Source organism: Chiroxiphia lanceolata, chromosome 16 (assembly GCF_009829145.1).
Source record: "Chiroxiphia lanceolata isolate bChiLan1 chromosome 16, bChiLan1.pri, whole genome shotgun sequence".
Classification (NCBI taxonomy): Eukaryota; Metazoa; Chordata; class Aves; order Passeriformes; family Pipridae; genus Chiroxiphia; species Chiroxiphia lanceolata.
Window position 1 is genome coordinate 9,045,473 of NC_045652.1, and position 13,260 is coordinate 9,058,732.

At 42.1% G+C, this 13,260-nt stretch overlaps 1 protein-coding gene across 6 annotated transcripts in view; it reads right to left on the reverse strand.

Annotated features, from left to right (window-relative positions):
- The window catches only part of DCUN1D3 (defective in cullin neddylation 1 domain containing 3), a 25,559-nt gene continuing 12,299 nt past the window's right edge, over positions 1–13,260 (reverse strand). For 4 of the 6 annotated variants that reach the window (XM_032703527.1, XM_032703528.1, XM_032703529.1 and 1 more), the window contains 2 exons: positions 9,473–10,001; positions 1–7,552 (listed from right to left, as the gene is read on the reverse strand). In XM_032703527.1, the coding sequence (XP_032559418.1) occupies positions 7,072–7,552; positions 9,473–9,900 (909 nt within the window). In that variant the 5' untranslated portion in view covers positions 9,901–10,001 and the 3' untranslated portion in view covers positions 1–7,071. Of the gene's footprint in view, positions 7,553–9,472; positions 10,002–12,728; positions 12,847–13,260 lie in introns of all 6 variants that reach the window. The other 2 variants (XM_032703531.1, XM_032703532.1) reach the window with 1 other exon arrangement.

The following is a 13,260-nucleotide window of genomic DNA, read 5'->3' on the forward strand; positions in this document are numbered from 1 at the left end:
TTAGAAAAAGCACCAAAATATTTAATATACATCTGGCACAAATTTCACAAGAAGTCAGTAATGAACAAACCAATGCTTTGCTTATAAGAAAAAAAACACCTCAGACTGCACTTAATGCTCTTCTTCCAAAAGGGACACAACAAAAACATTGCACTCAGGATTGCTATCAAGTAAAGACAACCTTCTTATCACACCCTATTTGCATTGTGCCTTAGATTGCACATTCCATTAGACGCTGTTTTCATTCTGTTCCAGACAACAACAGTGAGCAAAATTTGATACAAGAAGAGTAACTGTAAAACTAAAAACCAAATGGGATTCAGTAGATGAATTGTCCTGAAATTCTCCCACTTTTCCTCTAGATCATGGTTTCAAATTTGGCTGCATCCCCTTGAAAAAAAGGTCGTCCAGGAAACAGAATTTACTCCAGCCATTTTCAAGCATTACATTTCTGACACTGTTGGCCCAGAGAGGAACCAGGGGCTGCTCTGTGACACACAACACATTCATCATTCCCAGAGTGAGAAAACTGGGTTCTCCCTTGGTAAGTCTGAAAAGGCAAAACACACTCCTGGCATGAAGATTTGACCCTGCCCATCCTTGCTGGTTACTGAGGAGCTGAGAGATAGATCAGGGAGCTGCGTTCACATGAGATCAGTGACAGCTACACAAAGCTGTGCTCCCGGGACTTCCTTGGTTACACTGGAGCAAACGCTATCAAAATGCCTTCCTTCCACAGAGGGGGACGTGAGGCTAAATTGGGGCCTCAAGAAAGAAACCCAGCTGCACCAACCAGCTCTCCCAGGATGACCCTTCTCCAGGGAGCCCATCAAGGCCTTGCATTTGCTTCATGCCCTCAAGACCAGCCAGTGCAAACCCCAGCAGTGTTGGATCAGGACCTAATTCTGACAGTCCCATCCTGGAGCTCCTGGAACTCGAGTTACTCAACAACTAAAAGCATGAAGCCCTCCCACCACTCCTGCCAGTCCATCTCCTTTTTAAAGACTATTTCAAACTTACAGATAAGAAAGCAAGCATATATTTAAGATAACTATGTTTAACGTGACTTAAAAAAATCACAACTTCAAAATATTGAGTACTATTCAGTCCTCTGATGTGGAATACACCTGGGAGTAGCACAGCCTTCAGCTCCACTGATCCTCTGTGCAAGGTTTGCCACCTCTGGTCACACGATCTCCACTCTCATGGGCCCAGAGAAAAGCAAGAGTCAGCAGCTGTAACTGCATAAAATGGCAACATTCAAGTAAACACGCTGGTTCAAGAGTAGGCAACCTTTAGTCCAAATATAATTTACAGGAGGGAAAAAAACCCCCACTTTACAACACAAACATTGGAGATGGATTTTTTTTTTTTCCTGTGTGAGAAATGACACGTTATCCAAAAAGGGCTTATCTGAAGAGTGCAATTATGCAAAGATAGATACTTATTAAAAAAATCAAAACCAAAAATAGTATAACCTACAGAACCTGCTGGATTTTCAGAGACTGAGGATTGCAATAGTAGCAAGGAACCGCTGCAATGTCAGTGATTTAAGGCAAGCTGTCAGGACAAGAACGTCCACGCTCCTTTTACCTATTGTCTCACATGTTCCCCCCGTTCTCTTGAAACCCACGCCCATCCTAATAGTGCAAGAGGTCACACCCCAAAAGCAGCCCTCACACACACTGGAAGAAGACTCTTGCAGCAACAGTTGCTACAGCATCGCATCTCCTGGGGATTTGCCGTGACAGTAATTGTGTTGTAGTTTGCTTTGGGGAAGGAGAGCAGGGGACACAGGATGTGCTGCATGAAAAAAACACACACCCCTCAATGCATTAATGAACACAGCTGAGCACTGAAGCCACTCTGGCACCTCCAGTGCCCTTGAGAATGCTCCAGCTTTACTCAGGCATAGGGGTTTTATCCTGAGCAGGATTCTGATCTCCAAGAGGAAAAGGATAAGTGCAGCCTTTATGCTTTTGCAGCTCCCATCTTTGCTGGGTGTTACAGGTCCAGTCCAACACGAACAAAACACAGTATTTTTGATTAAAATAAAAATACACTCATGGCACTGCATCAGGTGGGTTCCTAAAGCTTTTCAAGGGCAAATGAAAAGGCTGGTGGCTCCCTCCTGGGGAGCAGCTGCTCCATCTTCAATTCACTGTCAGTACAGGCAGCCCGAGCAGGGAAGAGGATGTGCTGACAGAGGCCCCTGAGCCCAGGCCATGGAACTCTGCTCGGCCACTCTATTGCACTCCAAAAGTAGCACCCGGGAGGACCAACACACTGGTTTGCAGCTTGACCCGGCTCCCTTTCCAAGGGTCCATTGCATACACATTAAACACAGTATACCAAAAACTATGGCAAATAGATAATACTTAACTTGGGTCAATTAAAAAAAATAGATTACTCACCCAGGCATAAAATCCTGGGACAAAAGGATGGTAACCTTCAACTATTCAAGTCTAAGAACAAGAGGTAGAGATACCTATGTACTTCATGGTGAAGGAGTTACAGCCTTCTTTCTGTCTTACAATCTCATGTATTTCACTTCAGTTGACACTATCAAACCAAAGGTTCGATTTTCAATAGTCCAGAGAGAAAATGTTAACACTGGTGGGTTTGTTTGCACACAACAAAGTTTAAGCAGACACTTTGCTTGTAATACTCATTTGAAAAAATACATTTTAATCTATATTGAAGCACTATCCTGAAGAATTTGGAGTTTCAGGTTAAGCATCTTCCTTTTTTAATAGGAAGAGCTAAATTCACATGCACACACTTTGAGCAGAGTGAACCCAAGGGAAAAACTGAGTGCCTAATTTACTGAGGACCTTCTAAAAAAGGATCACATTGCAGAACACAAGGCTGCAAGACCCAGAAACTCACAATGACTATTATTTTCCAAAGAATGGGAATGATGTAACCTCAGCCAACAAATTATATCACGACTGAGGTGGCTATTAACTACATGGCGTTTCTTTTAACTTTGCTGGGCTTTTTTTAGAACCAAGGCTTAGAACTGTAAGGAAGATACTTATGTTGACAGTGTCATGAAAAGACTAAGGTCACTGGGCAGTGCATAGCCACACCTGGGAACCATGGATGACAGCCTAGTCCTGCATCCATGGGTTCTTCAGGCTCTAGTGGACATGGGAGGAGTGAATGATCAAAGTTACACAGGCAAAGCTGCTGCTGCCCCAGCACTGACTGACCCACCTGGCACCCACCCTGCCCGTGGGAGCAGGGGCTGCATCTGTGCCCCAACCCGAGTCATTCACAGTCAGCAGAGCAGGGGGAACTCCCCTCACGCTCTACCTGTGCTTGGCTGAGAAGCTGCCATGGTGCAGAGGCTGATCCATGAGCAGATCTGCCAGCCCAGCCTGGGGAAGCCGCTCCCAGCATTCCCAACTGCTGCAGGCTCCAGTTGTCTGCTTTTGCACCACCTGCCACACCTGCAGTTATTTTTCCTGTGGTTCTTTCATTACAATTGCACAATACTGAAAAGCTGTAATTCTCCACAGAGAGTAGCACCAGCAGTAAGTAAACTCATAATTCAGTGTTCAATTCCAATTCATTTCCTCAGTCATGTTCTCTGGGCAGGACCTTTCAAATCCTTACTTGAATCAATCAGTCATCAGTCTTTGACCTCAGAAATGCACCCATGCGAGTAAAATTTAGCACAACTGAGCCTCCAGTTGATCTGGGAGGCAAATTTTAAAGGTGTTGCAAACTATAATATGGTGCAGGTGGTCAGCCTTTTATTACCAGGGACTAAAGTGTACAGGAGTTGTATTTCTTTGCATATAAGAGAAGGCAGTAAAATGCCACAGACTGTGGATGTCAGACCAGTTTTCCAGTATATTACTATAACTATATAGTTACCTATAGTTATTTATCCCAAGTTGCAGCAGATTCACTACATGCATAAAGTTCCCTAATGCATACTCTAATTAAAAAAAAAAAATTAAACAGTTGCAATGGTTTCAAGGATTTCATCAGCATCACTGCTCACTTACAGTCCTGTGCCCTACACAATAAAGATTTAAATTATATAAAAATGAAGAGTGAATGTATTTGGCCTGTTCCACAGATATTCACAGTTTAACCATTAAACAAACATATTTTCAGAGGCTCCAATATTATGAAAGACTTCTCAGAAACCTGTGCAAACCCCAGTCCCCCACCCCAGCATTACAGAGCATGGGTGAGTCTCATTTAGGATCCCAAAATCACCAGGCAATCCAAGGAAGGTCTGACAGCCTTGCTCACTGTCAGCACTGTCAAAGAGCTGCACCTCCAGCTCCTGGTTCAGAGCTTAAAACTGATACAGGTCTGGTTTGCGTTCTGTGAATGGTAATTAAAAGACTGAAATTAGGCTAAAAATAAATGGTACTTTGCTAGACAGATCATTTGGCTATTTTTGCAAGTATTCTGTCCAGGGCGTGGAGTTGCTCCTGCTCCTGGAAGCAGAACAACAGGAGCAGGGCTGTCCCCCCACACTGAACACATGGAAACTCAGCCACTGGCAATGGTATGTCCTTTCCCCAACAGGAAACCAGATTTTCCCTTCCTGTGTGTTCACCTCTGCCTTAAAAAGAAGCTGTATTACATCTGATACATTAAATGGGCTGAGCTTGATGTGCTACAGATTGATTTCTTCCCTGCTGTCCACATTCCAACCACAAGATAAACATCTTCCTAAAAAAGCTCTATCCCTCATCCTTTGGAGCTGCTGCATGTTAGCATGTAAATGAGAAGCAGCCCCTGCCCTGATCTGGTGTGCAGGCATGCACTGGCTATCAACTGAAGAGTCTTCACACTCTGGACATTCTAATTTTCCTTTAGGAAAAAAAAAAAACTTAAGTGACGAACAAAGCTTTTAATAGCTGAATGAATGAAGTCTCAAACTTAGAAATACAGTCTTCTTTTGGAACTTTTCCTAACAAAGCAGCCTCTGTTGGGGAATTTATTTTAGTTTTTAAAAAGTAACAGCACCAACAAAAGTCTCACCATAAATTCAACACCACCAGCACAAGTGCTTTGGCCTGCTCTGCTCACCAAACCAGAATCAGGTTTTGCTGCCAAACAGTGCTCGTGCCACAGTAGCTTGGAAGGTTATAGTAGCAAGGACAAAGCTTTGGGCATATTTACCCATGAAACAGCAACTTCAGGGCTCTCCTCCTGCCAAGGGACAGACTCAGCTGCATCTAAAACAACCACATTTGTTTTCCACAGCTTGTCTTCCAGCAAGAGCAGCATGGACCAAACTCTCCTTTAATTAGATGAAAGAGATGCTATCTGTGGCTTGTGGGTTTGTTTTTAAACAGTTTCCATTACCCACATTTTGTTAGTGATTTATGACCTCAGAGCCAAGCTATTGCAGAGGCTGCACACCAGCAAAGCCAGTCCCAGAATTGGGGCAGATCCTGCTCCTCTCTCTGTTAACCCCTCTGGGGCACAGCACATGTGCAAAGCACAACATCCTGCATCTGGTGACAAGCTCACCAGTTAAAACCTGTTTCCCTTCAGCTTTAAAACCCTTATAGCACAAAAGCCATTAGATGCTATGGATGAATGTCCAGGCTTTTTTTTTTTTTTTTTGGTTTGGTTTTTTCAGATGAAGTCATTTTATGATCCCGAAATGCAGCTCTGAAAATAAAAGGTGTGTAACGGAAGTTTATCAAATTAACTAAGCCAGCACTTGGCTATAGAGAAAGCCTTGGCAATCATTCCTTTTACCAAAAGGTGTAAAAAAGTTGACATACTAAAATTGAAAAAGGTAGCATCGATAACCAAAAAAGTTTCAACCAGTGTTAATAAAACTCCCTTTAAGTCACAACAATTTCAACAGGCAAATAGTCCCAATACAGGCATTGTAAAATAATAAATTGACTCCTATCCAAATATTATCAAATCAGTCTAAAAATGACTCATCTACACTGTTGTCATTAAGAACACATTAAGAATTCACTTTGTCATCAGATGCCGATATTGTTTCTCCAGAAAGTGTGGAGCATTAACTGCAATTTAGCAATTAAACATAGGTTTTAAAAAATTGGTTCGTCAATATTAATGCAAAAGATAGTTCCTTACATAGAAGTACTGTGCTTGCCAGACAAGTAAGGTAATGCTTTAGGTATAAATCAAACAAATTAAAGCAGAATTATACCACAGTTTTCCTTGAAGACTTAGGATTTGTGTGTTGCTTCTGTCAATGTTTAGCAAACTTAAGAAGCAGAACCTTTGGTTCTTTTAGTCAAGTAAAAATATTCTCATGTAACCACAAAAATACAACTTCCAGAGAAAATGGAAGTCCATCAACAAGTCCACTTTCAATAAAACTGAGGTAGTACTGCTCTTTTATTACATGAACGTGTAAAGAGATTTAGATACAAATCATCATCTACCACTCAGTTGACTGACAGGTACAGTAATTTTATAAAACAATCCCAACATTTAGTTTGAAAGTCCAAAAAAAGGAATGATCTGGACTCATTCACTAAGAGTTAGCTCAAAATGAGAATTAGCCATATTACAAAAAGCTGTTGCTTATGTTGGTTTTTAGAGCCTTATTACCTGGGATTAATGCATTTATAGTTAACACTGCTGTTCATCTTGGTATAAAACCTTAAAATTATTATAGCCTAAAATTTCAACAATGTAAACAGCACTACACACAGTACAGACCTGCCCTGACAGATGTAGTATGAAAAACTTAATCTGGCACTGTATAACTTAGCAATGTTAATTTAACCTAACTAAAAAGATCTACATTGTGCAAGAAATATCAGACTTACTTATACTAATCTGAAGTCTTAAAAAAAAAACAACCCCCAAAAACGCTTAACTTGTAGCCAGGGTCAAATATTTCAGGGCAAGAGTAAAAGGAATAACCAAAATTAAGAAAGTGCCTAAAACATGATACAGCATTTTAGAGCCCTTTCAAAGACAAGGCAGAAAAAGGTGTAAAGTAGAAAAATCTGGAGCCTCGGTAATTTCCAGAAACATCCAGAGTTTATATTTTGTGAAGGGCAACAAGTTGCTTTCGTCACTGCTGCTTGGACACCGCTAAGTCTGTTCCTCACACAGGCCCTCTGTGTCCAAAGATGTAACACATTTGGTTTCCTCTTCCTTTTTCCTTCGCTCCATTTCCCACTCCACAAAGGTATCGAAGAGACTCGGCCAGGCCTCGTCCTCGCTGTAATTGCTAAGGTCCGGTCCAATCACCTGAGTAAAATTTAGAAACATGTTCCACGTGTCCCGGGAGATTCCCTTGATTCCTGAGGGGTTCTTGATTAGGAAGTGTAACCACTGGTCCAAAATAGGGGGCTTGTTTTGGGTGAAGACTAATTTCCAAAGGGCAATGGCTATTTCCCGATGTAGCGACCTCTGTCCTTCTTCAGAGTCCAGGCCAAACTGGAAGGTGAAACGGTAGAGATCCTTGAATTTATCTTCCTGCTTGGCTTCATTTAGGAGGCTGGGGAACCTTGCACAAATGCCATCAATGCTGTCTGCGTTTATTGCTTTGCAGCCTTCAAAAAACTCCTTCCTATGAAGCAAGAGAAGAGAAATTAGTGTGAGCACTTCCCACCGACCTCGCGTGCCAAGCGCTCCCCATCTCCGTTCAGCTACGGCAAATCGGAACAGGATCACCTGGACAAGACAAGGTGCACACTGCCCAGGTGGCACAAAGATTTTGGCAGTGGAACCTACTGAAAAGAGAGACAGTTCCAAGGCATTCCTTATGGCCTGGAGAACCACACACAGCCCCCAGATCCACTGGGGCACTGTGAGCATTTGGAAGATGTTGCTGCCTGGCTTTCCAACTATGGGACACTGCCACATCCAGTGCCTTTCACATTAAAAAGTGAATTCCAATTTACCACAGAGGAAATTCCAAATGTTTGAAATGGACACATTTACTCCAAATCGATTCAATACTACCCATGTCTAAATGCCCATGTTCTGGGCCAGCTGTTCTCAAGGGACAGAGCAGTTCACTGGTGGCTTTCCTGTGGTTTTTGGTTGCTCTTCCAGCCTGCAAAATCAAAAGGGTGCCAACAGTGATGGTCAACGAGGCACCTGCTGGGAGTGTGGAAGGGAGCAGAGCATCACACAACACGGGCTACAGCACAACAACACTGCTCAAAGCTCCACTGCTGGACTAGCTGGCCAACTAACACTCTGACCAGTGTTAGCTCTGATCTCTGATGCTCATGAGCAAGTGTTATAACCAGCCAATAATAACCAGAGCCAGCAGGTGTTGCAGAATGGGTTGGAGGGAGGACAAGAGATGGAGCAGCACGCGGGAGAAGCTTTCCTTAATGAAAGAAGTCAGTCAGCACTCGTATCATGGAGCATGCCCTGAAACAATGGTAACTGCTCACCACTAGATCTGGCCCCTCCAAGAAAACCAAAACCATGTTAATAACACTCATGGTGGTTGTGCAGAATCACAGACACTGTTTACAGTTCCTTTACCATCTTAGCAAATACTTGTGCCTTCAGCCTCCAGTAAATCCACATCTGCATTCCAGAGTAACTCACCCACGTGACACACGCCCACAGACACAAGGACTCTGAAGATGCTGGAATAGTTATCTGTGTTCAGTGCACAACAAAGGCTTGGGTGAAGGCTCTGAACACCAAAATAATTTTGAAAGTTATAAGCTCAGTAAAAATAGGCAGCATTATTCAAACCAAGTTAGATAGACCAAAAAATTAAAAGATTTCTCCTTTGCTGGCAAGTCCCTGTAGACAGTCTTTACTTGCTCTTACCTGAACATTGCTCATCAAGTTGGGGGAGGCTGCTGCAGTTTGGGTTTTGGCTGTGGGCTTTGTGGGGTAGGTTTTAGCCATTCTGTTGTTTCCTGGAGCATCACACGTGCTGTGAGCCTGCTGACTGAGCCCCTTGTCCAGAAGGGCAGACAGCATTCGAATAGCAATCGCTTGTCAGCAGGTACGAAACTGCTACTAGAGTCAAAACCCTCACATTTCCTTCCCTCGCTATGCTCTAACAGGAGTACTGTTGGAAAAAGACATTAAGTATAACACTAATTGGGCAGGAACAATTTTGTCATTCTTTCACAGACTGGTAACGGAGTTGGCAGCAATTACTAAAGAATCTCACATTACTTTAAAGGAAAAATTAATTTCAGTGTCCAAGATAATGCTGGGTACAGCAAACTGCTTTTGGTAAATCAAGAATAAATTAATGTCTACAGAGTCTCACTACACTGTTCATCACTAACACCATAATGACCAAAACCACATCTTCTGAAACCCACTGTGAGGAGAAGGGGAGAAGAAGACAATACAAAGCTTACCTTCTGCAGTGGTAGGAATTAATTTGATCAAAATGCAAGTGTTAGAAGAAATAAGTGAAGCTAATGAGGCTGTGTCTCCAACACAGAGCTGACAGGATATACTTTAACATATGAAAATAATTACAAGTTCTACAAGAACTAACCTTGTAAATTTGCACATGGTAGCAGCCTGGAATTTCCAAGCCAAAACTAGTACTTTAAATTCAGTGGGATCAACACAGAGGTCATTGCAAAATCGTTCCATCCCTTCTTCCAGTATGGCATCTTCCCGTTCATCCTTGTACCTCCTAAACAACTCCCCGATCCTTTGGAGCGAAGATTCTTCTGCGCTGCAAACAGAGTCTTTCTTTGTATCTCCAGAAAACGTTGGGGGCTGACTGGACTCTAAAGCAGTGTCCGTTTTCTTTGTCCCATTCACAAGGATGTCTCCTGAAGCCTTCCCACAAGCTGAGCCATGGTCGTCTTTGTGGACTGCACTTCTCTTGTGGGACTTGCTGCCGGATTCCCTTTCCCCATTTTTGCTGCCCAGGGTGGAAGAAGGATTCTTGCACTTGGTGACACACTGGCCCATGATGTTGCACACCAGCTCCTAGCGCAGTCCCCCTGCCCTTGGACACCCTCGCAGCTGCTCTTCAACACATCTCACCATGCCATTAGCAGCATTCAGCTAACCTGAAAAACAGTTTCAGAGTCACACTGCTGTCTGTCTACAAAGGATATTTTAAGTATTAAATGTGGGATAACATTTGCCAGTAAGCGACCGACTTCAGGATATTTAAGTTCTAAATACTGAAAAGGAGCAGTGTACAGAAGGCTGCCAATGCCATAAATTTCAGGCAATTTCAGACTGTTTTACCTAGAAATCAATGCAGCTCACTCAGTGGCTGCAGTATCCTAACGGGTCCTAATAAAGGAAATTCCTAAAATTCTTACCGCAACATAGGTTACAAAGAGGTTGATTCATGTACAGGCTTCATCAAGACAGACTACTCTAGCCCAGAAATATTTTAAAGGAAATGGTTTTTAAAAGTATACCCACATTTTATATATAGAATATAGAACACTGAAACAAAGCAGGGGAGAGGGGACAGGGACACTGATGGGACAACCTGGCAGAGACCTAAGCATTGAATATAAACTGTACCTTCAGCAAATCAGCAAAAGGGGGCTTGGGGGTTTGGCTGTTGGCGCTTTTTTTTTTTTATGAAAGAAGGAGAGTGGAAGTTGTGTGTTTGTTTTTAAACAGAGTTTGGAATTAGGTTTTTTTTAAATACTTAAAACGTACACAGAGCACGTCTGCAGAAAGGAGGCAACACTCACTTTTCATCCAAGAGGGTGTTCAGGAATTGTTAATTGTTTCAAGAGGGCTCCTCCCTTCAGGTAATGAGACAGACAGGGGAGGGGGCCTTTTTAATGAATCTTCTTCAGACAGACACATGCAGATAAGAAGTAGTAATTCCAGCTCAGGCTTTCTTTTTTTTTTTTTTTTTTTTTTTTTTAAATAAAAATTAAAATGCCAAAATGATTTCATCATACTCTGTTTTTATAAATCACAAAGCCTTGCATATTTGGAAAAGATATTTTACCCACAGAAAAGGGTTCTCAAATTTTCCCTATTAAAGCCAAACTAACACTGTGATGCTGCCCTATCAGCAGGCAGCCACGCTGTGGACAGTCCCTTTCTCAGAAACATCAACTCCAAGAAAGCAATTGCTTATCATATTCCTCCTTTACCCACTCATTTGCATTTCATCTCTGCTGTCAGCTAGGCAAAAGCCTCAAACACAAAAATTTGGTTTGCCTTGTTTTTGTGTACTGCTTCCAGCTTAGAATTAGTACAAGAAAGAAGAGAGATAAAAATTTAAAAAAATGAATAAATAAAAAAAAGAAATAAAATAGATGTCATATCAGTTTTTCTGTATTCATTCTTTCTTCACTAGAGCTCTTATGAGGCTGAACCCATTTTAAGCTGTAAACCAACTGCAGCAACAAGTACAGATGAATTCTCAGCTTTCAGACATAAATCTTCTCTCAGCCATTTGTCCCTGTTTTGAGAAAACAGCACACATGCAGTTTCATGAACAAAAACTTTTGCCATTGCAACTACAACAGGCCTGTATGTTGGTTACAACAGCCAAGATGCTGGTTTCAACCACCTGTCTTCCCTTTCCTTCCCCAATCCCTTTTCTTAAGCACATAACCCATACACATAACAAACAAATACGTATTTTTAAGCAGCCAAAGGATCAAACATCTAATACATCCTGTCATAACACTGCTTTGAAGATCAACTTTGTAGCATCATTTTTATAGGCAAGTAAAGTTTAATGTATTAAAAAAATTCTTACTAATTTGTATCTTGAAGGACTCTTGAAAATATGCATGTCCATATAAACAACCCAAAAGACAATTTCACTGGCCCTCAGTACTTCATAGCTCTGTGAACTGCAGAGCACAGCCTGGCAGTCTGTGCTGCCATGTGCCTGAGCAACATCATCTTCTCCAGCCTCCACCAGTCATTACTTCATTACACCAAAATAAACAGGATATTAGTAGGCAGAGTAAGAACTGCTTAGTGATTAACTCCCAGATACCAGCTTTTTCCAGTCCCCCCTCATCTTTAAATTCAGCAGAACTCAAACACTCAATCCACACTAATTCTTGTTCTTCAATCAGCTTCTCAGGGACAGATAGCAAGCACTACACTGGACGAGTTTTTTTCTAGAGAGAAGCATGCAGGTAAAAGAGCAGAATAAAAAAATCTGGAGTAAAGATCAGTGTTAGAGTTTAAAGCAGAGTTTAAGCAGTACAAAAAATTTTCTGCTCAAGCACATAACAGCAGTTTTTAGCTATTGGTGATTTGGAACAGCTTTTCCCTATGGGCAGGTTAAAGAATAGTTGCCTATTAGTAAGCAGTACTTTCTTTAAAGTAGCTGGTAGTAGTCAAATCACACACAGCATAATTGACAGAGATTAATCCAATTCACTTTAGGATTCCAATTTAAAGCCCAAAAAAAGAAAAAGGCAGTTTGTGAGACTGACATACTGTGTCCGTAACTTTTCCTAATACAAGTCATTCATGCTGTCATTCCTAAGCAACAGCTTGTACTAAAGATGATAACAATCTAATATTCAGGTGTACAAAGTGACATCACCAGCCTGATGAAAGAGATGGGGTTTAAAGTAATTTGCTGTCACAAAAAAAGCACTGCAACACGGAGAGAGAAGGTCAGCCAGCATTATTAGATACCTGTATGAGAGAAAGTGTCCCAATCCAACAGCTGTTCCCAAAAACCACTGGCAACCACAGCAGCATTTACCCACAGAGTGCAAAGTAACCATGTCCCCTGCATCGTATCCCTCTAACAAACACAATTTCTGTACTCTTACTTGCCTTACCAGGAGCCCAGTGCTGCACCTGAACAGTTCCTGCCTGGGCACTGCCAGCACCGCTCTTCCCTGCAGTAAGTTCTTCCTTCCTCCTCCCTGCTGAGATTTTCAGAGCACAATCCTACTCCTTATGAACAAACATGAGAAGATATTGATGTACAGTTGCTGCAATTCCTCACTTTTGTACTACACGAAACTTGATGCCATGTGCCAGATACTTAGAAGCATTCTACCCCAAAAATAGCAAAACCAGCTTGGGAAGGAAAAAAAAAAAAAAAAAGCCAGACTGCATCCGCTGGCAGCTTGTGCATGTATCTGGTTTTGTAAGAGAAAAGTCTTTTGGCACTCCATCAGTTACCCTTCTGTGAATCGCCTTCACTGGGCTGGATCCACTTCACTTAGGAGTCACCTCCGCTTCCTACATGACTCAGGTTTCAAGGCATGAAAGGAACAAGAGCCTCGGAAGGAGATAGAAACAAGTGGGAGAAGTCGGCCCTTTTGTTAAGGAAGGCTGGAAAGAGGATCTAGTTGCAGCATCAGG